The 25563-nt window shown below is 41.0% G+C and overlaps 1 protein-coding gene across 1 annotated transcript in view; it reads left to right on the plus strand.

The window, feature by feature from the left end:
* The window catches only part of LOC124803212 (DNA-dependent protein kinase catalytic subunit-like), a 561762-nt gene that overhangs the window by 325224 nt on the left and 210975 nt on the right, over positions 1–25563 (plus strand). The window contains exons 30-31 of the mRNA XM_047264427.1: positions 6095–6209; positions 22098–22350. Of these exons, the coding sequence (XP_047120383.1) occupies positions 6095–6209; positions 22098–22350 (368 nt within the window). The remainder of the gene's footprint in view (positions 1–6094; positions 6210–22097; positions 22351–25563) is intronic.

A 25563-nucleotide genomic window follows, 5' to 3' on the forward strand; every position in this document is an offset into this window, starting at 1 on the left:
CAGTTATTTTGCTCCCCAAATAGCAAAACTCCTTTACGACTTTAAGTGTCTCATTTTCAAATCTAATTCCGTCAGCATCACTCGACTTAATTCGACTACATTCCATTATCCTCGTTTTGCTTTTGTTGATGTTCATCTTATATCCTCCTTTCAAGACACTGTCCATTCTGTTCAACTGCTCTTCCAAATCCTTTGCTGTCTCTGACAGAATTACAATGTCATTGGCGAACCTCAAAGTTTTTATTTCTTCTCCATGGACTTTAGTACCTACTCCAAATTTTTCTTTTGTTTCCTTTACTGCTTGCCCAATATGCAGATTGAATAACATCGGGGAGAGGCTACAACCCTGTCTCACTCCCTTTGCAACCATTGCTTCCCTTTCATACCCCTCGACTCTTATAACTGCCATCTGGTTTCTGTACAAATTGTAAATAGCCTTTTGCTCCCTGTATTTTACCCCTACCACATTTAGAATTTGAAAGAGAGTATTCCAGTCAACATTGTCAAAAGCTTTCTCTAAGTCTACAAATGCTAGAAACGTAGGTTTGCCCTTCCTTAATCTAGCTTCTAAGATAAGTCGTAGGGTCAGTATTGCCTTATGTGTTCCCATATTTCTACGGAATCCAAACTGATCTTCCCCGAGGTCGGCTTCTACTAGTTTTTCCATTCGTCTGTAAAGAATTCGCATTAGTATTTTGCAACTGTGACTTATCACACTGATAGTTTGGTAACTTTCACATCAGTCAACACCTGCTTTCTTTGGGATTCGAATTATTATATTCTTCTTGAAGTCTGAGGGTATTTCGCCTGTCTCGTACTTCTTGCTCACCAGATGGTAGAGTTTTGTCAGGACTGGCTCTCCCAAGGCCGTCAGTAGTTCTAATGGAATGTTATCTACTCCCTGGGCCTTGTTTGGACTCAGGTCTTTCAGTGCTCTGTCAAACTCTTCAAGCAGTATCATATCTCCCATTTCATCTTCATCTACATCCTCTTCCATTTCCATAATATTGTCCTCAAGTACTTCGGCCTTGTATAGACCCTCTATATATTCATTCCACCTTTCTGCTTTCCCTTCTTTGCGTAGAACTGGGTTTCCATCTGAGCTCTTGATGTTCATACATGTGGTTCTCTTATCTCCAAAGGTCTCTGTAATTTTCCTGTAGGCAGTATCTATCTTACCACTAGTGAGATAAGCCTCTACATCCTTACATTTGTGCTCTAGCCATCCCTACTTAGCCATTTTGCACTTGCTGTCGATCTCATTTTTGAGACGTTTGTATTCCTTTTTGCCTGCTTCATTTACTGCATGTTTATATTTTCTCCCTCATCAATTAAATGCAATATCTCTTCTGTAACCCAAGGGTTTCTACTAGCCCTCATCTTTTTACCTACTTGATCCTCTGCTGCCTTCACTACTTCTTCCCTCAAAGCTACCCATTTTTCTTCTACTGTATTTCTTTCCCCCATTCCTGTCAGTTGTTCTCTTATGCTCTCCCTGAAACTCTGTACAACCTCTGGTTTAGTCAGTTTATCCAGGTCCCATCTCCTTAAATTCCCACCTTTTTGCAGTTTCTTCAGTTTTAATCTACAGGTCATAACCAATAGATTGTGGTCAGAGTCCACATCTGCCCCTGGAAATGTCTTACAATTTAAAACCTGGTTCCTAAATCTCTGTCTTACCATTATATAATCTATCTGAAACCTGTCAATATCTCCAGGCTTCTTCCATGTATGCAGCCTTCTGTTATGATTCTTGAACCAAGTGTTACCTATGATTCAGTTGTGCTCTGTGCAAAATTCTACCAGGCGGCTTCCTATTTCGTTTCTTACCCCCAATCCATATTCACCTACTATGTTTCCTTCTCTCCCTTTTCCTACACTCGAATTCCAGTCACCCATGGCTATTAAATTTTCGTCTCCCTTCACTACCTGAATAATTTCTTTTATCTCATCATACATTTCTTCAATTTCTTCGTCATCTGCAGAGCTAGTTGGCATATAAACTTGAACTACCGTAGTAGGTGTGGGCTTCATATCTATCTTGGCCACAATATTGCGTTCACTATGCTGTTTGTAGTAGCTTACCCGCATTCCTGTTTTCCTACTCATTATTAAACCTACTCCTGCATTACCCCTATTTGATTTTGTGTTTATAACACTGTAGTCACCTGACCAGAAGTCTTGTTCCTCCTGCCACCAAACTTCACTAATTCCCACTATATCTAACTTTAACCTATCCATTTCCCTTTTTAAATTTTCTAACCTACCTGCCTGATTAAGGGAAGTGACATTCCACACTCCGATCCATAGAATGCCAGTTTTCTTTCTCGTGATAAAAGTAATATGAAAAGTCAATGAACAATTCTAAACTATCCAGTAAGTCTGTTGTGAATCAGTCTAGTGTTGAAACTACAGACTACTCAGAAAGCTAGAATATTAAATTCATCATTTAAAAATGAAGATACTTCCATAGTGACATTGTGACTGTACCACACAATTGAGAAATACTGAAATAAGCATTCCCAGTATAGAAAAGCAAAATAATGCTGGAAAGAACACGGAACTAGACCATGGCAGAGTTCTCATATTAGACTTTCAAGTGTTTAGATTGTGGATTTAACTTTGTTCCTAGTTCATATTTATGAAGAATGTCTCATATAGCAGATAGTCATAAGCAGCTGGGAAAGAGCACTATTCACTCCTTTTTACAAAAGTGGAAATGAATGGATGCACAGAATTTAACATAAATATCACTAACATCCACCTGTTGCAGGGTGCTAGAGAATGAACATTATGATGTTTCTGGAGGGGGATAAAAGCTTTTCTCAAGGCATTATGTTTCAGGAAAAACCAAGCAGAAATGTCATACTGTCCTGACATTGCTGTTGTTTTCTAGGAAGTTCTCTTTGTATGTGAACAAAAATAAGAAAAATCTCCTTAATGAACAGGTATACTCCAGTTAATATCTGGTCGTAAATTTCTATAGCTATCAGATTGTTTAACTATTTGGTTTCACTACTAAGAATCAATATTAAATTGTACAAACATTTAGGATCAGTACTAGGGAATGTGAATGGAAGGGTCCTGGTAAAGTGCAGAGTTTTGATAAAGGAATACAATACACTACAGCAAAGGAATGAAGGCTACTGCTCAAGTGTTTGTTTGGAGTCCTTATTTAGTGAGCATAACAGCACACATCAAACAGATTCAGAGATGAAGCACTAGGATTATAATGGGTCATAGTAAACCATACTGAAGCATAAGAGATGCTTTGGGAACATAAATGGAAATCATTGAAAAGATGATGACATTGTTGGGCACATACCAAGTCATTTAGACAACCCGCCATCCTAACCGACTCTCACTCAATATATTAATAAAATAGGATATAAAAATAACTAACTTTGGTACAAAGTACCCTCCACCAAGCACTGTGCAATGGCTTACTGATCACCCATGTAGATATTCACAATACTGTTATGAACACCATGTTCCACTACATATTTTGTAAAATTGCACTAAGTTTAACATCAAACATGATGGTGTGGACACATGACATTGTGGCTGACATTGTCAGCTTAGACTCCTACATTTTATAGGTCCTTCCAGAAGCAGTTGTGTGTGGCTATCATAGAGGCAGATAGTGTAATTATCTATACCTTTGCACATTCCTGACATCGTGTTTAATGTTGCTTATGTTGGTCTTTTTCGTGCTGTAATAGATTTTTTTCCCAACCTGCTCTTTCACTGGATGTCTCACTATGATTTCCAGTAGTCAGTACCACTTGAAGAAGGAATATTAGGCTTAGTCCCATTGACGTACCACTGGGTTGTGCATTTACATCAAAATAGGCTGGTTGGTGAAGACTCCAGTATACATTCATTACTTCTTAGTAGCACTTTTTCATGCTGCAATAATAACATACATTATGCAGTCATTTAGTTTTTCACCGGAATGCCTGTTGTAAATAATTGCTTTTTTTTTTTAACAATTATGAATAGGATAGATTTCCACACCCCTTCAAGGCAATGCACCGACCAAACGTTTCCGTTTCCTGCTCCCCCTCCGCCACGGCCTCCCAACACAGTCCCTGAACAGCCTTATCCTGACGCCTTCTAGACCTTACACGGTCCACCAGATAGCACTCTTCTCTCCCCCACCCATACTCTGCTATCCCTACCACTTCCTTGCCCCACTCCCGATTGCTATTTTCGCCAGAGATGTGTGTGTGTGTGTGTGTGTGTGCGTGCGTGTGTGTGTGTGTGTGTGTTTTGCACCCCTTGTTGTTTTGCGTGGCACTATCACAGCACAGGCCTACATTGATGATTTAAGCATGTTCTTGCTTGCCACTGTTGAAGAGCAATTTGGCGATGGCAACTGCATCTTCTAGCACTATTGAGCACCTGTTCATAATGCACAGCCTGTGGCAGAGTGGTTACATTATAATAACATCGCTGTAATGGACAGCACACACACAGTCCTGACCTGAATCGTATAGAGCACCTTTGGGACCATGCATGCACCTGAGGTTTTGACCGAAAGCTTAGTGTGTGACAGCCTTCCAGATTGCCTTTCTGCAACTTTACGTGTCATCCTTGAGGTGAGTAGCAATCTGTCCTTTCATAACTGCTGTGTGTAAATGCTTTCTCTGGTTGATAAGCAAGATTTCCTCACACCTAAACATCCCTAGGTCCATTGTTTCCGATATGATAGCGAAGTGGGAACGTAAAGGGACACGTACAGCATAAAAGCATATAGGCTGACCTTGTCTGTTGACGGACAGAAACTGCCGACAGTTGAAGAGGGTCGTACTGTGTAATAGGCAGACATCTGTTCAGACCATCACATAGGAATTCCAAACTGCTTCAGGATCCACTGCAAGTACTATCACAGTTAGGCGGGAGCTGAGAAAACTTGGATTTCATGGTCGAGCGACTGCTCATAAGCCACACATCATGCAGGTAAATGCCAAATGAAGCCTCACGTCTGTAAGGAGTGTAAACATTGGATGACTGAACAGTGGAAAAATGTTGTGTGGAATGACAAATCACGGTACACAATGTGGCGATCCGATGGTAGGGTGTGGGTATGACGAATGCCCGGTGAACGTCATCTGCCAGCATATGTAGTGCCAACAGTAAAATTTGGAGACAGTGGTGTTATGGTGTGGTTGTGTTTTTCATGGAAAGGGCTTACGCCTCTTGTTGTTTCGCATGGCACTATCACAGCACAAGCCTACATTGATGTTTTAAGCATCTTCTTGCTTGCCACTGTTGAAGAGCAAATTCGGGGATGGCCCCTGTATCTTCTAGCACTATCGAGCACCTGTTCATAATGCACAGCCTGTGGCAGAGTGGTTGCATGACAATAACATCCCTGTAGAGGACCGGCCTGCATAGGGTCCTGACCTGAATTGTATTGAACACCTTTGGGATGTTTTGGGACGCCAACTTTGTGCTGGGCCTCACTGACTGACATCAGTACCTCCCCTCAGTGCAGCACTGCATGAAGAATGGACTGCCATTCCCAAGACACCTTCCAGCACCTGATTGAACATATGCCTCCAAGAGTGGAAGCTGTCATTAAGGCTGAGGGTGGGCGAACACCATATTGAATTCCAGCTTTGTTGATGGAGGGTGCGAGGAACTTGTAAGTCATTTTCAGCCAGGTGTCAAGATACTTTTGATCACATAGTGTCTGTATGAATATGTTTATGGCACTATTTGACCTTTTCATAATCATGAATGTTGCTTTATGCTTATTTCATAGATTTTAAACACGTGGTTACAGCTCAGAAAATTTTTGACACGTTTATGTTTTTCTATAGGATAAAAGATCAGTTCGTCTCAATTTTCATACACACTTGTATTTTTGCTAAAAATAATTTTGCAGTTTTTGATAAAATTGAAAGTGTACCTTTTTTTGTCATAGCTGTGGGTGAAAGTGGGTCTGTTGTATTTTTTGTATCTTTTATCCAGTATAAACATTCAAGTGTGTTTAGTAGCTAAAATAATTGTTAAGCTTAGTACTGTACTACCACAGTGTTTATCCACAAAAATTTAGGTTAATCTCAAATAAATTACACTGTAACAGGTACTGGCGGTCAGATTCGCAGTTACCAGTTTCTGCTTCAGAGAGACTTATATATATATTGAACCACCTGTACAGCACAGAAACAGAAGTACAATTTCTGGGATATGCTCTTCAGGTTTGTGTATTATTTACTTGTACTAAAATTAGGAATAAGTTCCATTACACTCTCTCATCACTGTGTTCATAACTTTATATTGATTCTGTAGCATCATCTGGCTTCTGCGTGCTTATCTATTTACTTTTTCGAATAACATTTTTGCGTTTAGTTATATTGTCACATGCTGCACTGATATGAGTGATTAGAGTGACACTTACGTATAAATTATTCTAAATCCTAGTAGTTGTGTTGTATTGCTACCTGTCCATATTCGACCAAAAAGCTGGTCAATATGGTTTTTACAAACTGCATCATCTCATAAAATGAGTAAGTGATCATTTATATCTGGAAGGAATTTACAATATGTAACACAAAACTACACATTGGCCCTAAAATAAATCTCTTATCCTCATTTATGTTTTACTCCACAAAAAAGCTAATTATACATGAACATTGCAGTCATTCACTCTGAAGAGTTACAGTGTCTTGTATACCAATGTATGTAGTAGCAAAATCAAACAAAAATGTAATAGATGATAAACTCTTGCTGGAGAAGTTGTTTATGTAGTTGTCTTATTGTGAACCTTTATTTCACATCATTTTGTGTCAGCTGTATTGCCAGTTATGTCCAGGATGTTATATCATTACCAGCTGTTTGCCTCTGTGGTGTTCTATAGGTCACATCTTTGTTCTTACAATGGGATTAGAAATATGAGCATAGAACCACATAAACGTGAATCGTACAGGCAACATAATGTAGATGCGAAGAACAAAGATGTGTCCTACAGAATACCATTGCAGCAAACAGCCTATAATGATGTAACATCACTGACTCAACTGTCAATATAATGAACATGAAATACATAATGCTTAATTATTATCATTGTAATGGTTGTGGATGGGTGCACCTTCAACACTTGAGATTTAATGATCTTCTAGTAGCAAAGTAACCTATATGTTTTGGTATATTAGGCTTCCAGTAATAAAACTAAGTGGCATATCATAAAATTACTAGTGCACATATATGAATTAGCAAGATGTTTGGAAGGGTGGTATACTTTCTACCAGCATTGTATAGTACCAGAATTTCCATACCTCCTACTCACTATTTGATGAGTGGTGCTTTGTCTTGATTGTCAACTTATAACTTCCGTAAAGAGCTTTCTTCCCTTATTTGGTTAGTTTTGAGCTGCTCCATCTTTCCTGAAAGTTTGTCCCACCACCAAACAAAAATACTGTAGCTTTATTTAGTTTTTTTATTCTAGCAGTAATATGAAAGTGTTAGATTGCTACTCGCCACATAGAGGAGGTGTTGAATTGCTGACTTGCCACTCACCACATGGAAGTGGTGTTGAATTGCAGACATACACAATGAAAACACTGCTAAACTTTTAAACACACACACACACACACACACACACACACACACACACACACACACACACACACACACAGAGAGAGAGAGAGAGAGAGAGAGAGAGAGAGAGAGAGAGAGAGTTAGTTATGGCTAGTGTCTATGGTGGCTGGTGCCCAACTGCCAGTCTGCCATTCACGTGTGTATGTCATGCTTTTGTGTGTGTGTGTGTGTGTGTGTGTGTGTGTGTGTGTGTGTGTGTGTGTGTGTGTGTGTGTGTGTGTGTGTTCTGCTTGTGAAGGACTTCTTTGTGTGAAATCTAAAAGCTTAGCAGTGTTTTCATCATACCTCTCTCTGACTCAATGCCTCCTCTGTCTGGTGAATAGCAATCTATCCTTTTCATATTGTTGGTATTCCATCCTGGAATTCCCATTGTTTAGATCATTATATTAGTTACTTGATGATTCATACAAGATTAACATCATAATTACAAAGGTACACACATTTTGGATAAAATGTACATATTTCATCTTTCGGTTTTTTAATGTTCTCTACTAATTGTGTTTGAAGAAATAGTGATAGGCCTGAAATCTGTCTGCTTCTATCATTTTCTGTGGATCTGCCTTTCATGCCATATATACACTCAAGAAAGAACCAACAGAAATGACAGACAGTCACTTCTTGGGCATCACTATACACACTAGCTGACAAGAAAAAAGTGAAGCACTGAGAAGATATGGTTGGATATCAGTGTAACTTCGCACATGAACATGACATTGATGGGTATGTAGATAAGAAGAGTTACAATTGTCTGTGGCATAACAGAACAGTCACCAGACTGAATTAGTGTTGTTCGTGTTTGTTATTGTTACCAGAGCTGGTAGGTTATACAAGGGGTGTGAGTAGTGTCAAAATGTGAGTGATCGCTGTGAAGGTCGCAGAGATGCCTCATACACATGAGACAGCAATATCAACACCTAAATGAGTTTGAAAGGGGCTTCATTGTAGATCTCCATTTGGTCGGCTGGTGGAGCGGTGTAAAATCCAGATTTGTGGGGCATTCAAATGTGATGGTGGACTGATGTTGGACTGTGTGGGAATGTGAAGGCAGGCATAATCAACCTCAGAGTTCTGCTCAGCCACGCCAGAGCACCTCAAGTAAGGATCGCTGTATTGTGTGTGAAGCACATCTTAACCCCTTCACAACTGTGCCTCTAAGAACAAGTAACAGACTCCCTGCTGCATTGTGTGTCATCTGTCACCATCGATCAGAGACTATCAGCAACCAGACTAAGGAATTACCATCGCATGCATAGGCTGCCATTAACATTGCAACACAGATGGCTGTATTTGGAAAGGTACCATCGCTAGGGAGCATGGAACACACAGTTCTGCGCTATCCAAATGACTATCATTGGCAAGTATGGTGACGACTTGGTGAAAGGGTCTCACTCTTCCAATGTTTTGTGAAGGCACAACAGTGCCAATCTTGTCTACATGTTGTGGAGCACCATTGGGTATGATTTCAGGTCACGGCTGGTAGGTGACTGAGGGAACTCTGATGTCACAACAGTATGTCATGGACCTCCTGCAGCCTCATATGTTAACCCTCGTGTAGTGGTATTCTGGTGCTACTTTTCAACAGGACAATGCTTGTCTATACTTCACAATCTGTCTGTGAACTGTTGCATGATGTTGAGGTACCGTATTTACTCGAATTTAAGCCGCACTTTTTTCCCAGTTTTTGTAATCCCAAAAACAGCCTGCAGCTTAGAATCGAGTGCAAAGTAAGCGGAAGTTCTGAAAAATGTTGGTAGGTGCCGCCACAACTAACTTCTGCCATCGAATATATGTTCTGCTACACAGGCATGCTTTGCAGGCACAAAAATAAATACTGGCGCCAAAAACTCTGCGTCAGTATATAAATTAAAAAAACAATGGAAGACGAGCTTTTTTTTCTCCGCCCCAAGTTTCGACCACTGCATTTTCATACATTATCCAATGATGTAAATGTAAATTCCGTATTGTTCATCTTCGAATGTAGCAGCATTTCAATGTACTACGAAAATCCAACTGGCAAGACTGTTTGTTTGGGAATTGTCAATATGGCCAACTCTATGTTCTGAATTTTTTCCCACATGTGAGAAGAGATGGTTGCTAATAGGAACTTTTATGAATAGTGTATCACATGCAGTATTCTCTTTACCATAAGAATAATACGAATATAAACATTTTGCCATGTATTCCTTTGTGTTTGCTGCTATCTCATTTAAATCCTGTCTGCCTAATAAACTACGAAACTAGAGTGAGACAACAGCAAACGTGGAAGAATATACATATTATGTCATGTTTATATTTGTATTATTCTTATGCCTAATAGTGATATAGTCAGAAATGAAGCACGACAATTGACTAGATTTTTAAATGTAAGATGACTCTAATTTCTGTGCAGAATGTAATGTACTAAAGAAGCGTCTGCAAAGATTTTCAAACGGAGAAAAATTATCGCTATACTCTCGTTCAGAGCATCTTCTATCATACGCAGTCTATTATTTGGTTCTTGTTTATCATTATCAAAGAAAGCAGCAGTGTAAGTAACAACAAATAGCAGTCTCTTGCCATTGTTTCGCTAATGACAGAATTCCTCTCTTTTTTTTTTTTTTTATTGTAAACGGCGGTAGCGCGCACAAAAGCAAGCCATGCCGCGAGCGGCGACAGGTCGTAAACACTCAATATCAGAATGCGACAAACAATGGATGACACAGTACAGTAATGCATTTTCAGCTTAGAGTGACATAAACACCTATAACAAAGAGAACGGCACTTATCAGATCAATGAAAAATAAGCAATCAATTCAAACCAGACGAAGCACGTGAAAAAGGAAGGGTACCCTTATAAATACGGATGGAGCGCCTGATCCATAGCAATGGCTACCTGGTAAAGCTTAACTGCTAAGCTTACGACTCGAACCAAACAACTGTAGCTGTATCGTCATTCATTCGACCTAAATTGTTTCTCATATTACAGTGGACCAACTATGTTTCGATTTGGAGGTGCGGCCTAAAACTATTCTCTCCCCTTGAATTTCAAGTCTCAAATTTCACGTGCAGCATAGATTAGGGAAATTTTTTTTCCCTTGATTTAGAATCTCATTTTTCAGGTGCGGCTTAGATTCGAGTAAATACGGCACTCCCAAGGCCAGCAAGAGGCCCAGATCTGTTCCCAGTAAAAGGTGTCAGACCAGCTCAAACATCAGTTCCTTTCCAGAGCAGTATCAAGGATATGTTAAAATAGTTGTGGGCCGGCTTGCCTCCGTAGAGGTACAACAGCTTTACGAGACCCTTTCTAACCAACTTAATGTATGCATCCACACCAGAGGTGATGCAACATCATACCGATAGGTCGGCTCACACTACCACATCCTATGTAAATTTAAATTTACTCTATTTTGGCAGGAGGAACAACACTTCTGGTCAGGTGAATGCAGGGTTATAAATACAAAATCAAATAGGGGTAATGCAGGAGTAGGTTTAATAATGAATAAAAAATAGGAGTGCGGGTAAGCTACTACAAACAGCATAGTGAACGTATTATAGTGGCCAAGATAGACACGAAGCCCATGCCTACTACAGTAGTAAAATCTTATATGCCAACTAGCTCTGCAGATGTCGTAGAAATTGAAGAAATGTATGATGAGATAAAAGAAATTATTCAGGTAGTGAAGGGAGACGAAAATTTAATAGTCATGGATGACTGGAATTCGACAGTAGGAAAAGGGAGAGAAGGAAACATAGTAGGTGAATATGGATTGGGGCTAAGAAATGAAAGAGGAAGCCGTCTGGTAGAATTTTGCACAGAGCATAACTTAATCATAGCCATCACTTGGTTCAAGTATCATAAAAGAAGGTTGTATACATTGAAGAATCCTGGAGATACTAAAAGGTATCAGATAGATTATATAATGGTAAGACAGAGATTTAGGAACCAGGTTTTAAACTGTAGGACATTTCCAGGGGCAGATGGGACTCTGACCACAATCTATTGATTATGAACTGTAGATTAAAACTGAAGAAATTGCAAAAAGGTGGGAATTTAAGGAGATGGGACCTGGATAAACTGACTAAACTAGAGGTTGTACAGAGTTTCAGGAAGAGCATAAGGGAACAATTGACAGGAATAGGGGAAAGAAATACAGTAGAAGACGAATGGGTAGCTTTTAGGGATGAAGTAGTGAAGGCAGCAGAGGATCAAGTAGGTAAAAAGACGAGGGCTAGTAGAAACCCTTGGGTTACAGAAGAGATATTGCATTTAATTGATGAAAGGAGAAAATATAAAAATACAGTAAATGAAGCGGGCAAAAAGGAATACAAATGTCTCAAAAATGAGATCGACAGCAAGTGCAAAATGGCTAAGCAGGCATGGCTACAGGACAAATGTAAGGATGTAGAGGCTTATCTCACTAGGGGTAAGATGGATACAGCGTACAGGAAAATAAGAGATACCTTTGGAGAAAAGAGAGCCACTTGTTTGAATATGAAGAGCTCAGGTGGAAACCCAGTTCTAAGCAAAGAAGGGAAAGCAGAAAGGTGGAATGAATATATAGAGGGTCTATACAAGGGCGATGTACTTGAGGACAATATTATGGAAATGGAAAAGGATGTAGATGAAGATGAAATGGGAGATACGATACTGCATGAAGAGTTTGACAGAGCACTGAAAGACCTAAGTCGAAACAAGGCCCCCGGAGTAGACAACATTCCATTGGAACTACTGACGGCCTTGGGAGAGCCAGTCCTGACAAAACTCTACCATCTGGTGAGCAAGATGTAGGAATCAAGCGAATTACCCTCAGACTTCAAGAAGAATATAATAATTCGAATCCCAAAGAAAGCAGGTGTTGACAGATGTGAAAATTACCGAACTATCAGTTTAATAAGTCCCAGCTGCAAAATACTAATGCGAATTCTTTACACACGAATGGAAAAACTAGTAGAAGCCGACCTCGGGGAAGATCAGTTTGGATTCCGTAGAAATATGGGAACACATAAGGCAATACTGACCCTACGACTTACCTTAGAAGCTAGATTAAGGAAGGGCAAACCTACGTTTCTAGCATTTGTAGACTTAGAGAAAGCTTTTGACAATGTTGACTGGAATACTCTCTTTCAAAGTCTGAGGGTGGCAGGGGTAAAATACAGGGAGCGAAAGGCTATTTACAATTTGCACAGAAACCAGATGGCAGTTATAAGAGTCGAGGGGCATGAAAGGGAAGCAGTGGTTGGGAAGGGAGTAAGGCAGGGTTGTAGCCTCTCCCCGATGTTATTCAATCTGTATATTGAGCAAGCAGTAAAGGAAACAAAAGAAAAATTCGGTATAGGTATAAAAATCCATGGAGAAGAAATAGAAACCTTGAGGTTCGCCGATGACATTGTAATTCTGTCAGAGACAGCAAAGGACTTGGAAGAGCAGTTCAACGGAATGAACAGTGTCTTCAAAAGGATGATATAAGATGAACATCAACAAAAGCAAAACGAGGATAATGGAATGTAGTCAAATTAAATTGGGTGATGCTGAGGGAATTAGATTAGGAAATGAGACACTTAAAGTAGTAAGGGAGTTTTGCTATTTGGGGAGCAAAATAACTGATGATGGTCGAAGTAGAGAAGATGTAAAATGTAGACTGGCAATGGCAGGGAAATTGTTTCTGAAGAAGAGAAATTTGTTAACATCGAGTATAGATTTAAGTGTCAGGAAGTCATTTCTGAAAGTATTTGTATGGAGTGTAGCCATGTATGGAAGTGAAACTTGGACAATAAATAATTTGGACAAGAAGAGAATAGAAGCTTTCGAAATGTGGTGCTACAGAAGAATGTTGAAGATTAGGTGGGTAGATCACATAACTAATGGGGAGGTGTTGAATAGGATTGGGGAGAAGAGAAGTTTGTGGCACAACTTGACCAGAAGTAGGGATCGGTTGGTAGGACATGTTCTGAGGCATCAAGGGATCACAAATTTAGCATTGGAGGGCAGTGTGGAGGGTAAAAATCGTAGAGGGAGACCAAGAGATGAATACACTAAGCAGATTCAGAAGGATGTAGGTTGCAGTAGGTACTGGGAGATGAAGGAGCTTGCATGGATAGATTAGCATGGAGAGCTGCATCAAACCAGTCTCAAGACTGAAGACCACTACAACAACAAACAACTCTATTTTGTAATCACTGAAATAGAATCACATTTCCTCTCAATCAGTGAAGTTTCCTTTTGTTTCGTCCTCCTCGTCTGGGAGCATCACTTTCTTGCAGCCAGTGTATTTTGGCATTATTAGCACAATGAAAAGTTAGGCTTACACGTTTTTCTCTTATTGCAATGATTTTTACTTTTTACCTCACTAGTGTAATTAATTTTGGTTGGATAATATGGTGTCTGCAAGAAAATGATTGTGTAAGAAAATTGCCAAAAATTTCCTGATAAGTGTGTATTTTGTATGATGATCTGTACTGCCTGGCATGAATGGCAAGTTCATGTTTCTTAAAATAAATAGATTGCCACAAATGCAGAGGATGGCACTGCCTTCACCACGACATCTTCAAGCATTAAGTCCACCTTCCTGGGCTTGGTGCTTTTCTATTGGGGTGGCGGCACACGCGCACTTGAACGGATGCATGCATGAATGCGCATTCGTGTGTCAGAGAGGAGAGAGAGAGAGAGAGAGAGAGAGAGAGAGAGAGAGAGAGAGAGAGCTAGAGAGATAGAGAGAGAGCTGCTGTTGGTTAGTACTGTACTGTACTTACTTCTATATCAGGGATACGGGTTCTGCAATGACAGAATCCCTGATGCCAGGTTTTGTGCAGCAGGATGCCACACAGTACTTACTTGTGGTTAAAGATGAGCAGTTAGTGTTAGCCCCACAGGCCGATCCTCAGATAGTTCCAGCCACTGCCAGAATAATTAGTCCTTTTTCTGGTAAGTCAACAGAGGGTGTAAAGCCTTTCACATATGACTTGGCACCATTGGCAAAGATGAGAGGCTGGTAAGTTGAAAAGTTGTTGCATGTACAGAAATTATGGCTGATTGAGAAGGCAAAAGTGTTTGTTAGGTGTACAAAGTGACACAGACTTTTAAGCAGTTGAAGAAAGGCCTCCTACAACAATATAAAAAGGGAAAAAGTGCAAGATTTTTTTGTGTGCAGTTAAGTAGTGGATCAAAGGGGCATAATGAAACAGGGGAGGGTTTCACAGATAGAATACACAAGATTAATGTGAAAAATTTATGAATTTTGGGAGAATGATGAAGAAAATAAGATTATACTCCAGGAAGCTGAGCATAGGGAATTTTGGCATCTTTCTAAGGGGCTTTTTACGTGATGTTTTGAGAAGTGATTGAAGAGGTGCACTGAGATTGACTACAGAGTTTGAAGAAATTGATGTAGCAACAAGGGTGCAGGACAAGCTAAGTATGATTCCTATTACTGTGAAATGTTATAGGTGTGGACAATCAGGGCATGTCCAGAAGCAATGATGTTGGTGGACACCATCGATGAGATTATAGTAGTAATGCTGGGAATACTCAGTGGAGAAGTGGGCAATGGTTAAATGGGAAAGGGAACCTAAGTCCACTGAGTGGCATTCCCTTAAGATTTTAATGCTAAAGATACATATGCAGAGGCAGAAAGTGCTATAGTGAGAGTTTTGAAAGACAGGAAATGTAAGTTTTCGTGGGACATGGGGGCAAATTTGTTAGTGATAAAGAGACCTTGTTGGTCAGAAATGATTAGACCCATCACACTATAGATTGCATGAGTGAGGGTGACAAAGATATGAAGTTAGTTGAGTCAGCATTATTAAATTTCCAATTTGTAGTATTTCATAAGGCTATAATGTCATGCTAAAATTGACCTTCAGCAAACACATACGGTGGAATTTAGAGGAATGACATTCCAGTTGGGGTAAACTGTCAACAGTGAAATACTGTTGCAAGGTTCATCTAACTTACGGTGACAGATTGATTAAAATGTGTACAAAAACATTAAGGCTTTATTTGCAGGGTATTGTGCCAGAGGGCACCAGGAACTTTCTTTGGATGAATGTAGAACCTGAGTGTTATGTGTATAATACAACCACTAGAAGAGAACGATGTTGGACACATGACATTGTTTTGGAAGAGAAGTATTTAGACACAGGCCACTGTTAAGACTAAATTACCTAAAATGAAAGAGCAATTAGAAGGAACAGAGAGAGTGTAGACGGAGGAATTGCTGAAAGAATTAGAGAATTTATTTTAGTCACAGGGTCCATTGTCTGCAACACCTGTTGTGCAACATCAAATGCCAACAGGAAATGAAGTACTGATGTATCAGAAACCATGTTGTATACACTGACATTTACAGCTAACTATGTATTACACTGGCCAACAGCTAGTCAATGCAACAATAGAAGAGAGCCCAAGTCCATGGGGAACCACAATTGTGGTTGTGACAAAAAAAACCAGTGTGTGATTCCAAGGAATACAGAGCCTGCTGTGACTACTAATATCTTAATAGTAAATTGATAACAGGCACATATCCAACACCTAAAATAATGGAGATCATGAGTACCTTGGGACAGTGCACCCACTTCTCTGCCATGGACCAGAGGAGTGGGTACCATTAATAGAAGTTATGCTGGAGAACTAACCGAAGGCAACATTTTCAGCCCTGTGGGGTCACTATCAATACCAAAGGATGTCATGTGGATTGAAGGACACAACAGCAACATTTCAGTGGTTGCTGGACAAGGTACTGAGATTGATGAAACCATTGCAATTCTTAGTGTACTCCAATAAAGTAATTCTTCCCAAGGAACACAGAGGAGCATGTACAGAGGCTGTGATAGGTCATACTGCACACCTTACATTGAGCATGGAGAAGTATTTGTTTGCCTTGGAGGAAGTGTGTTACTTGGAGCATATATTTAGTAAGACAGAGTAAAGACAGACTTGAGGTTCTGCAAGTAGTACAACATTCGCTGGTTCCCAAGAATAGTAAAGAGCTACACCCATTTCTGGTGTTGGCAAATTATTATAAGAAATTTCCAAAGAGTTTTGCAGATGCTGCACAGCACTCACACAACTGTTGAAAAAGAGCGGAAAATTTGAGTGGTTGAAGGGATGCCTGGCTGCATTCGATAGATTGAAAAAAGCTTTGACATTGAGCCCAGGTGTGATTTTCCTAGACTATCAAAGAGAGTTTGTGATGTCACATGACGCCTCCAGTCTACCAATGGTGTGTGTTTTAAGTCAGGAGACGGATGACAATAAGAAAAATAAAAAATAAAAAACTAAACTGTTCCATGAAAGAGAAGGAAATGCTCAGCTTGATATATGGAGGTGCTTATTTTAAATGCTATATGTATAGGTGAAAATTCAAAATGGTGATTAATCATGCAGCTCTGAAATGGTTATTACGTTTGAAGGATCCTTCTAGCAGGCTCATGGGTGTTGCTGAAGTTGAATGAGTTTGATTGGGAAGTTGCAGGCAGGAAGCATGGAAACACAAATAGATTGCGCAGGAACATGGTAGTATTACAGTCTTGCTGAGTGGCAAGTAGCGTGAGCCACTGGTGCCTACCACAAATTGGACAATACGCAGCTGCAGTTCAGCATGTGTGATAGCTTGATAAGTAAGACAACTAGGTTGGGACCACACATAGTGGTGCCAACTAAGTTCAAGGAGAAAGAGTTGAATGAGACACACAACCACATGCTACTTGGACGTACAGATTGCAGACAATGAATCAGAAGGTAATAGAACAGTGCTGGTGGAAGGGAATGAAGGAAGGAAGACATAAGACCAATATGTAAAGAGTGGATACAGTGTGCATAGTGAGCAGACATGAAGCATAAGCAGATAGCTTTACAAAGGTTGCCAGAGGCAGTTAAGCCATTTGAGATGATAGGAATGGATGTCCTAAGTCCATTTGACTGGACTCTGCCAGGAAACTGTTCCATTTTAACAATTATTCGCAATTTTTATAGTACACAAAAATGATTGCCATTCTAAATCAGCAAGCGGATACGGTTTTGAAAGCCATGGTTAACAACTGGTTGGTCAGTTTTTGTGTGCTTGAAACAGTAATCACAGACCAAGGGACAAATTTCATGTCAGACCTTACAAAATAACTGTCATTTGCTACGTGTTCGGAAATTAAGAACTGCTTCATTGCACCTGCAAACGAATGGTAGATGTAGAGAGTGCATCTGATTGCTGGTAGGATGTCGAGTTACCGTGTAAACTCTTACCATAGTGACTGGGATATGTACCCGACATTTGTCATAACAACTTACAACTCGAAGTTTCATACTGTTACTGAACTACCCCCTCATGAGGTGGTGTATAAGAGGAGGATTCCTTAACAATTTTATGTGATCAGACCAAAGTTGGTAAGGGCACAGAGTCAGTTCACAATTTTGCCAAGACACTAAGGGAGGTATGGAGACGTGCAGAAAGGAAATATGAAAGCTGTGAAACAGCAAGCAGTAGTTAGGAAACCCAGAGGGAAATTACTGCAGTGTAGGGTAAGGCAATGAGTAATGTTGTCAAGCCCTTATATCGCTAATAGTAAAACAAGAGTGTTTGTGACAAGTGGTAGAGATAAGGTCACCAGCCAGTGTCAAACTTTGGTTACCAACTAGGAGTACGATTGTTCATGTTGGGTGTCTACGAACATTTCAAACCGTACTACATTCATTGCCACTATTATCAGCACAGATAGCAAAGAAAAAGGAGGAACGAAGTAAGGAGAAGAGTGAGAGCAGAGATGTTGCGTGACCTGTGGGGGGAAGTAGTCGTGGCTCCCTGTTTCCAGGTTGCTATAAGCTAGGATCACAGATAGAGGGTATCCTAATTGTGGCAGTGCTTCACCTCTTCACAGAAGTTGGAGGGGGAATGCAATGAGATCAGCAATATGAAAGCAGAGTGCTTTCTATCATGTAGAAGGAAGCGATTCATATTTCTATAGATGGATGCTGAGATTAATTTTTAACACTTGTGACATGAGAAACAAGATGAAAGGGTTCGAGGATGTATTCTCAGGGCTACGCTGAGAAGCAGAGAGCGAAGGGTTGTTCTTACAAGTGTGAGGAGAATATAAAGAATTGCATAGGTCCTACGAATGATTACGGGGACAAATGCAGCAAGCAATAGACATGGTGCTACATATCTTTTGGCAATGCAAGAGGGATTGATTAGACACGGGGGAAGGTTATTGAAAATCATATTCGAACTGCTGTAAACAATGACTTCAGGAAGCTAAACGGTACGTTGGGAAGAGTGAGGAAGATGACAATAGGTAACAAGGTAGTCAATGTACTAGTCAGTGCATGTGCATTATGAAAGTTGATGACTGAGGTCATGGAGTATGCAAAGGAATCGGTTGATACTATCAGTGGACTCTTGGAATTGTACAGACATGACTGAATGTGCTAGACATGACACTAACACTACTCTCATGAAACTACTGCAGTGCTATTTGTATGGTAAAAAAGTGGTGACTGATCATGCACCTCCTATGCAATTCCACATGCTCTGATGCCAGGAACCAACACTCACAGAAGTGTGCTACAGAAAGTAACAGCCCAACCACGACAGCTGTATAAACCATATGCAACCGACAGACACTGGTAATGCAGATCCCAATGGAATGGATTACCAATTGAGTGTGATTTACTGAGAATGAAAACAAAGATGAGAAATTGCTGTGGGCATGTACATCATAGGTTATTGTTATGAAGAAACATGCAGGGGCAAAGGGATTGGAACTGCACAGCAGTGTGCTATTAATTAATGGAACAGTATAGTGACATATACAAGATTAAGTTGTTCCTAGGCAAAACAGACAGGCAGGGTTTCCTGCAAGATATTAAGGAGCCTCAATGTTACTTCAGTTGAACGGGGCTACGCTGGATCTACTCTGTGTGCAATGCTGTAATGATGTTAGCTTATTGCTACTAGCAGAGAAGACTGGCAGGGGCAAAGCAGTTTGAACTCCTTGGCACTGAGCTAGTAATTAATAGAACTGTATGTGCTAACAAGACCAACATTTCACTGTCAGCTACTGTTTTAGGAATTACCTGGTTAAACATGCAGCCACAGCTGGACTGGCCAGGCAAACCACCAGGAGTGCTCCCAATACCAGATTTGATCTGTCTGAATAAAACTTTGAAACTGGACCCAATTATTTCTAAACAAGCTCATAGTGACCCAAGAAGGGAGTATTTCATCAGAAAAGATACTCCGAAATTTGCAGCAATATTGGGAAAAACAACTTCATATGGTTGTGCCTGAGTGCCACCTTATACAGAACCATAGCAGCACTGACTTCGTTCTGTGCATGCTTCATCTACTTTGAGCAGGGAGCTGCTTGACAAGTAACCCCGGTAGTGCAGATCCCAATGGAATCTATTAACGATCGAGCATGAGACACTGAGAATGAAGATGAGGGTGAGAAAATGTGTAGGCATGTGCATGGCAATAGGAGTACTGTAGTGATAAGAAATAGGTTTTCTAGTACATAAGTAGTACATAGAAGGTAAAACCCTGAAGATTGGAGCATGGGGCCCTTGAGAGATGTGGAGGTAGTAAACAACATAGAGATTTCATGGAGCTATATCTAGCATAAGTTGATGATAGGAGATGTAAGTTGTGTTGTAACATGTTGTGAGTGGAAAATATAATCTACTAATGTGGTAGAGGAAGAGTTTGGAAAATTGAGGAGCCAGAGAACTATAACCTATAGAGTAAATTTGTGTCTTCTGGACCTTGTGGCCCAAGCTGGCTAGTATTAAAGAAGAAAAATGGTATAATATCGTCTGTGTATGCTGAGTTTTGTAACAGACTGGTCCAGGGTACGGACCCAGGGGCCAAGTCTCCAAAAGGACAGAATTATTGCAGTGTTGTCAATATTTTTTTGGGATTGCTGCAGAAAGTAGCAGCTCAGCCACAGCAGTTGCAGAAACCATATGCAGCTGGCAGACATAGAGGTGTTGAAGCAACAGGGCTGCTTATGCATTGTGAGGCAGGCCAGGCCAAGAAGCACAATCCTGTTGATGTAGCAGAAAGAAAGGGCACTCCCAGGGCATGCTAAGCAGTTACTACACCACCACACCATGGATTTCCTATTCCGAACATTGCTTGTAGATGTGCATCAGTACAACAAATGGTCCACCAACCCAGATAAGTAACTGTCAATTTTAGCAGGGGGATCAGCAGTCTGACAATGCCTGCTATGTTGAGAGATTTAAGCCATCCACCAGAGCAATCTGGAAGTACAGGCAGCTCCAGCACGCCATCCTCTAGTACTGAGTCCACATTACCAGACTGGGTGCCTCTCCACTCTGGGGCCACTCCAGATGCTCTCCAGCAGCAACCTGTCTCGTGCCTTAAGAGGCAGAAAATCAAGACAAGGACATTACAAAATGGTTCAAATGGCTCTGAGCACTATGGGACTTAACATCTATAGTCATCAGTCCCCTATAACTTAGAACTACTTAAGCCTAACTAACCTAAGGACATCACACAACACCCAGTCATCACGAGGCAGAGAAAATCCCTGACCCCGCCGGGAATTGAACCCGGGAACCCGGGCGCGGGAAGCGAGAACGCTACCGCACAACCACGAGCTGCGTACGCAAGGACATTACAGCTGCTTTCCCTTGTAAAAGGGTGCAGGTGCTTTGATGCCCCAAACCAACACACACTGCTGGAGCCTGTCAGTCACCACAACTGTTCTGGCAATTCTACACAACACTGGCACTTATTATTGAGCAGCAATGCTTCGCTAACTGGGCACGCATTGCTGAATGGGATTCTGTGTGTTGGTATTCTTGTGCACCGATGTCACCGTTGCCCGACTGGCTGCCATCTAGCTGCCTCATCACACCACACACCATCCTTGCCATATACTGAGCAGGGATGGGGCCATGTCAGAGAACTGCAATGAGTGTAGTAGCACTAGTTCTAATAAAATATTTAACTTTTGATGTTGTTTCTCTGAGCTGCCATCATCTGGCATCCCCACCATAACCTACTCCCGGTACCCAGTTCTGCATAGAAGTGACCCTACACCCTGAATATAATGAGAGATACCATGTTAAACACATTTTTATGATATAATGGACAGGATCTGCTACCTGTGAATTGAACTTCAATACTGGTCTTAATGATCATTTCAGTATCTTGTGAATGGACAAATCATCAAAATGGAAGAAAATTTTATCAATAAATTAGTCAACAGTCACTGCTATTACAACACTGCCATTATTTCCATGTGTATTTACTCTTACTGTTTGCATAGTGAGTGTGTGTGTGTGTGTGTGTGTGTGTGTGTGTGTGTGTGTGTGTGTGGGCGTGCGAGCACATGCACATGCCAGCATGTATGCGTGAATGTTGAGCCATTTACTCTTATGTGTGGAAGTACAAGTAGTATCCATTAATTCACTGGTACAGTGTGCTGGAAACTTTGTGCTCACTTTTGCTAAGATTTATTTTGCTCTACAGTCATGTTGTGGAACTTTACAGGTTTTATTAGAAGCTTGCACAACATCACCGGATTATAACCGAAACATATATCTCAAGCCTCTAGAAGAATGTCATTTTGAGGAGTACCCTATCTCTGTTTCTTGGAGAGCCCAGAACATTTCTTTGGTTCCTCTTTTTGCTGAGACATTAGCTAGTCAAGCAAATGAATCTCTGATGGATGCTACAGCCATTATCAGGGCTACTCAAGACAGCCTGGAATTTTCACCAACATTAAACGCTGAGAGACGTACATGTAAGTCTGCCAGTTGTATTATAGTTCCTGTTTTCTTTCATTGGTTACTAAAATTATTGTGATGTGGTATTTTGTGTTTGTGTGAAAGTTACTTATCTATCTATACATATATATAAAATATCGTTGTATATATAAAAAAACAAAGATGATGTAACTTACCAAACGAAAGTGTTGGTATGTAGATAGAGGCACACACAAACACAAACACACACACAAAATTCAAGCTTCCACAACCCACGGTTGCTTCATTAGGAAAGAGGGAAGGAGAGGGAAAGGCGAAAGGATGTGGGTTTTAAGGGAGAGGGTAAGGAGTCATTCCAATCCCGGGAGCGGAAAGACTTACCTTAGGGGGGAAAAAAGGACAGGTATACACACACACACACACACACACACACACACACACACACACACACACACACACACACACATATCAATCTGCACATATACAGACACAAGCAGACATTTAAAGGCGAAGAGTTTGAGCAGAGATGTCAGTCGAGGTGGAAGTACAGAGGCAAAGATGTTGTTGAATGACAGGTGAAGTATGAGCAGCGGCAACTTGGAATTAGCGGAGGTTGAGGCCTGGTGGGTAACGGGAAGAGAGGATATATTGAAGGGGAAGTTCCCATCTCCGGAGTTCTGATAGGATGGTGTCAGTGGGAAGTATCCAGATAACCCGGACGGTGTAAAACTGTGCCAAGATGTGCTGGCCATGCACCAAGGCATGTTTAGCCACAGGGTGATCCTCATTACCAACAAACACTGTCTGCCTGTGTCCATTCATGCAAATGGACAGTTTGTTGCTGGTCATTCCCACATAGAAAGCTTCAAAGTGTTGGCAGGTCAGTTGGTAAATCACGTGGGTGCTTTCACACATGGCTCTGCCTTTGATCATGTACACCTTCCGGGTTACAGGACTGGAGTGGGTGGTGGTGGGAGGGTGCATGGGACAGGTTTTACACTGGGGGCGGTTACACGGGTAGGAGCCAGAGGGTAGGGAAGGTGGTTTGGGGATTTCATAGGGATGAACTAAGAGGTTACGAAGGTTAGGTGGACGGCGGAAAGACACTCTTGGTGGAGTGGGGAGGATTTCATGAAGGATGGATCTCATTTCAGGGCAGGATTTGAGGAAGTCTTATCCCTGCTGGAGAGTCGCATTCAGAGTCTGATCCAGTCCCGGAAAGTATCCTGTCACAAGTGGGGCACTTTTGGGGTTCTTCTGTGGGAGGTTCTGGGTTTGCGGGGATGAGGAAGTGGCTCTGGTTATTTGCTTCTGTACCAGGTCGGGAGGGTAGTTGCGGGATGTGAAAGCTGTTTTCAGGTTGTTGGTGTAATGGTTCAGGTATTCAGGACTGGAGCAGATTCGTTTGCCACGAAGACCTAGGCTGTAGGGAAGGGACCGTTTGATATGGAATGTGTGGCAGCTGTCATAATGGAGGTACTGTTGCTTGTTGGTGGGTTTGATGTGGACGGATGTGTGAAGCTGGCCATTGGACAGATGGAGGTAAACGTCAAGGAAAGTAGCATGGGATTTGGAGTAGGACCAGATGAATCTGATGGAACTAAAGGAGTTGAGGTAGGAGAAGAAATTCTGGAGTTCTTCTTCACTGTGAGTCCAGATCATGAAGATGTCATCAATAAATCTGTACCAAACTTTGAGTTGGCAGGCCTGGGTAACCAAGAAGGCTTCCTCTAATCGACCCATAAATAGGTTGGTGTACGAGGGGGCCATCCTGGTACCCATGGCTGTTTCCTTTAATTGTTGGTATGTCTGGCCTTCGAAAGTGAAGAAGTTGGATGTGTGCTTTGCGAGTTCTGTTGTGGAATTGTGTAGTTTTCCTGCTCAAATGATGTCTGAGTGGTGAAAGTGTCAATGTAGGTGTGTGCTTTTGTTGGAGGTTTACCAAAGCACTTAGACTTATTCTCTTGTATAAGTTCAAATGCCCAGAATTCGAATGCTTGATTGCCACTTTGGAGTGCATGGACCATCCATCATTCCTGTCTTTACTTGTACAAGTCATGTTTGCTTGTCATCAATTTTCTAGCTTTGCTAGTGGTGTAGAACAAGGCACTGTGAGGTCCTGGAGCATGTTTACAACTCCACCTCTGTGAACAGGCACTGACCATTGCTCCGAATCAGATGCAGCAAGGATTTTGTTTCTGATTTTGGCCTGTGAATGGTATTTTATTTCTCACCTACCCTTCATACCTTCTAGGCATTCTCCTATTTCCCACATTGGGACACACCAGATGAGGGCCAACAAACTGCATTCTGGACTGTGTTTACTAACTACCACCACCACCACCACCATCATTACTACTGAAGTTTGGTCCTGGGAATTTTCCACTTATAGTTCTTTCTCAAGGAGTGCTGAAAATTTGTATTCATTAAGACTGTATTCACTAAGACTCTTTACATCTCTCCCTCTCATTTAACTTCCTGAAACCAAATGATGCAGTTATTTCCTGTTACCTACCTTCACCAGTGTCTGCATCCCAGTCTTCCATTGACTGACATTCTTTACTAGTTAATTAATATTATTAGGTACATATCCAGCTGCACTCACATTGGTATCTGTGATTGTTATGTATTCCTGCATGATTACAATGGATGTTGGATATTTATTGAATGTCACCATCAGTGTTCACTCTTTTTGCTGTGTTAGCAGTTTCTCTATTCATGTTTACTCCACCTACTGCCCTACCATTATGTGGACCAGTGTGAACAGTTCTTATGATTCCTACTCCAAAAACTTCCATTCATTCAGCATCACATCTCTCAAATTCATAAAATATATCTGCAGCTTTTCATTTCTACTTTGAGATATTCTAGTTCCCCACACTTCCTTAATGTTCAGACATATTCCATTCTCACTCTAATTATTGCTCTCTTTTTGTCTAACAGCAGCTCTTCACTAACAACACCTACCTGGAGATCCAAGTTGGGGAATATTTTATCTCTGAAATATTTTATCCTGGAAGAAAACGTCATGGCATTTTTAGCAGATAATTACATATACCGGAAAAAGATGGCATCATAGTTTCCTGTTGGGTTTCTCACTGCGTTTGTGGTGCATTAAAATCACGCTGGCCATTTCTGTCGATGGAATCACATTTTCAGTATCAATCTTGATTCCTACCACCTATGATTACTGGAGGAGTTGCTGATTTACTCTGGGATGGAGATATTCTGCACACTACTCCCAACTGAAA

This window comes from Schistocerca piceifrons, chromosome 1 (genome assembly GCF_021461385.2).
Source record: "Schistocerca piceifrons isolate TAMUIC-IGC-003096 chromosome 1, iqSchPice1.1, whole genome shotgun sequence".
Taxonomy (NCBI): Eukaryota; Metazoa; Arthropoda; class Insecta; order Orthoptera; family Acrididae; genus Schistocerca; species Schistocerca piceifrons.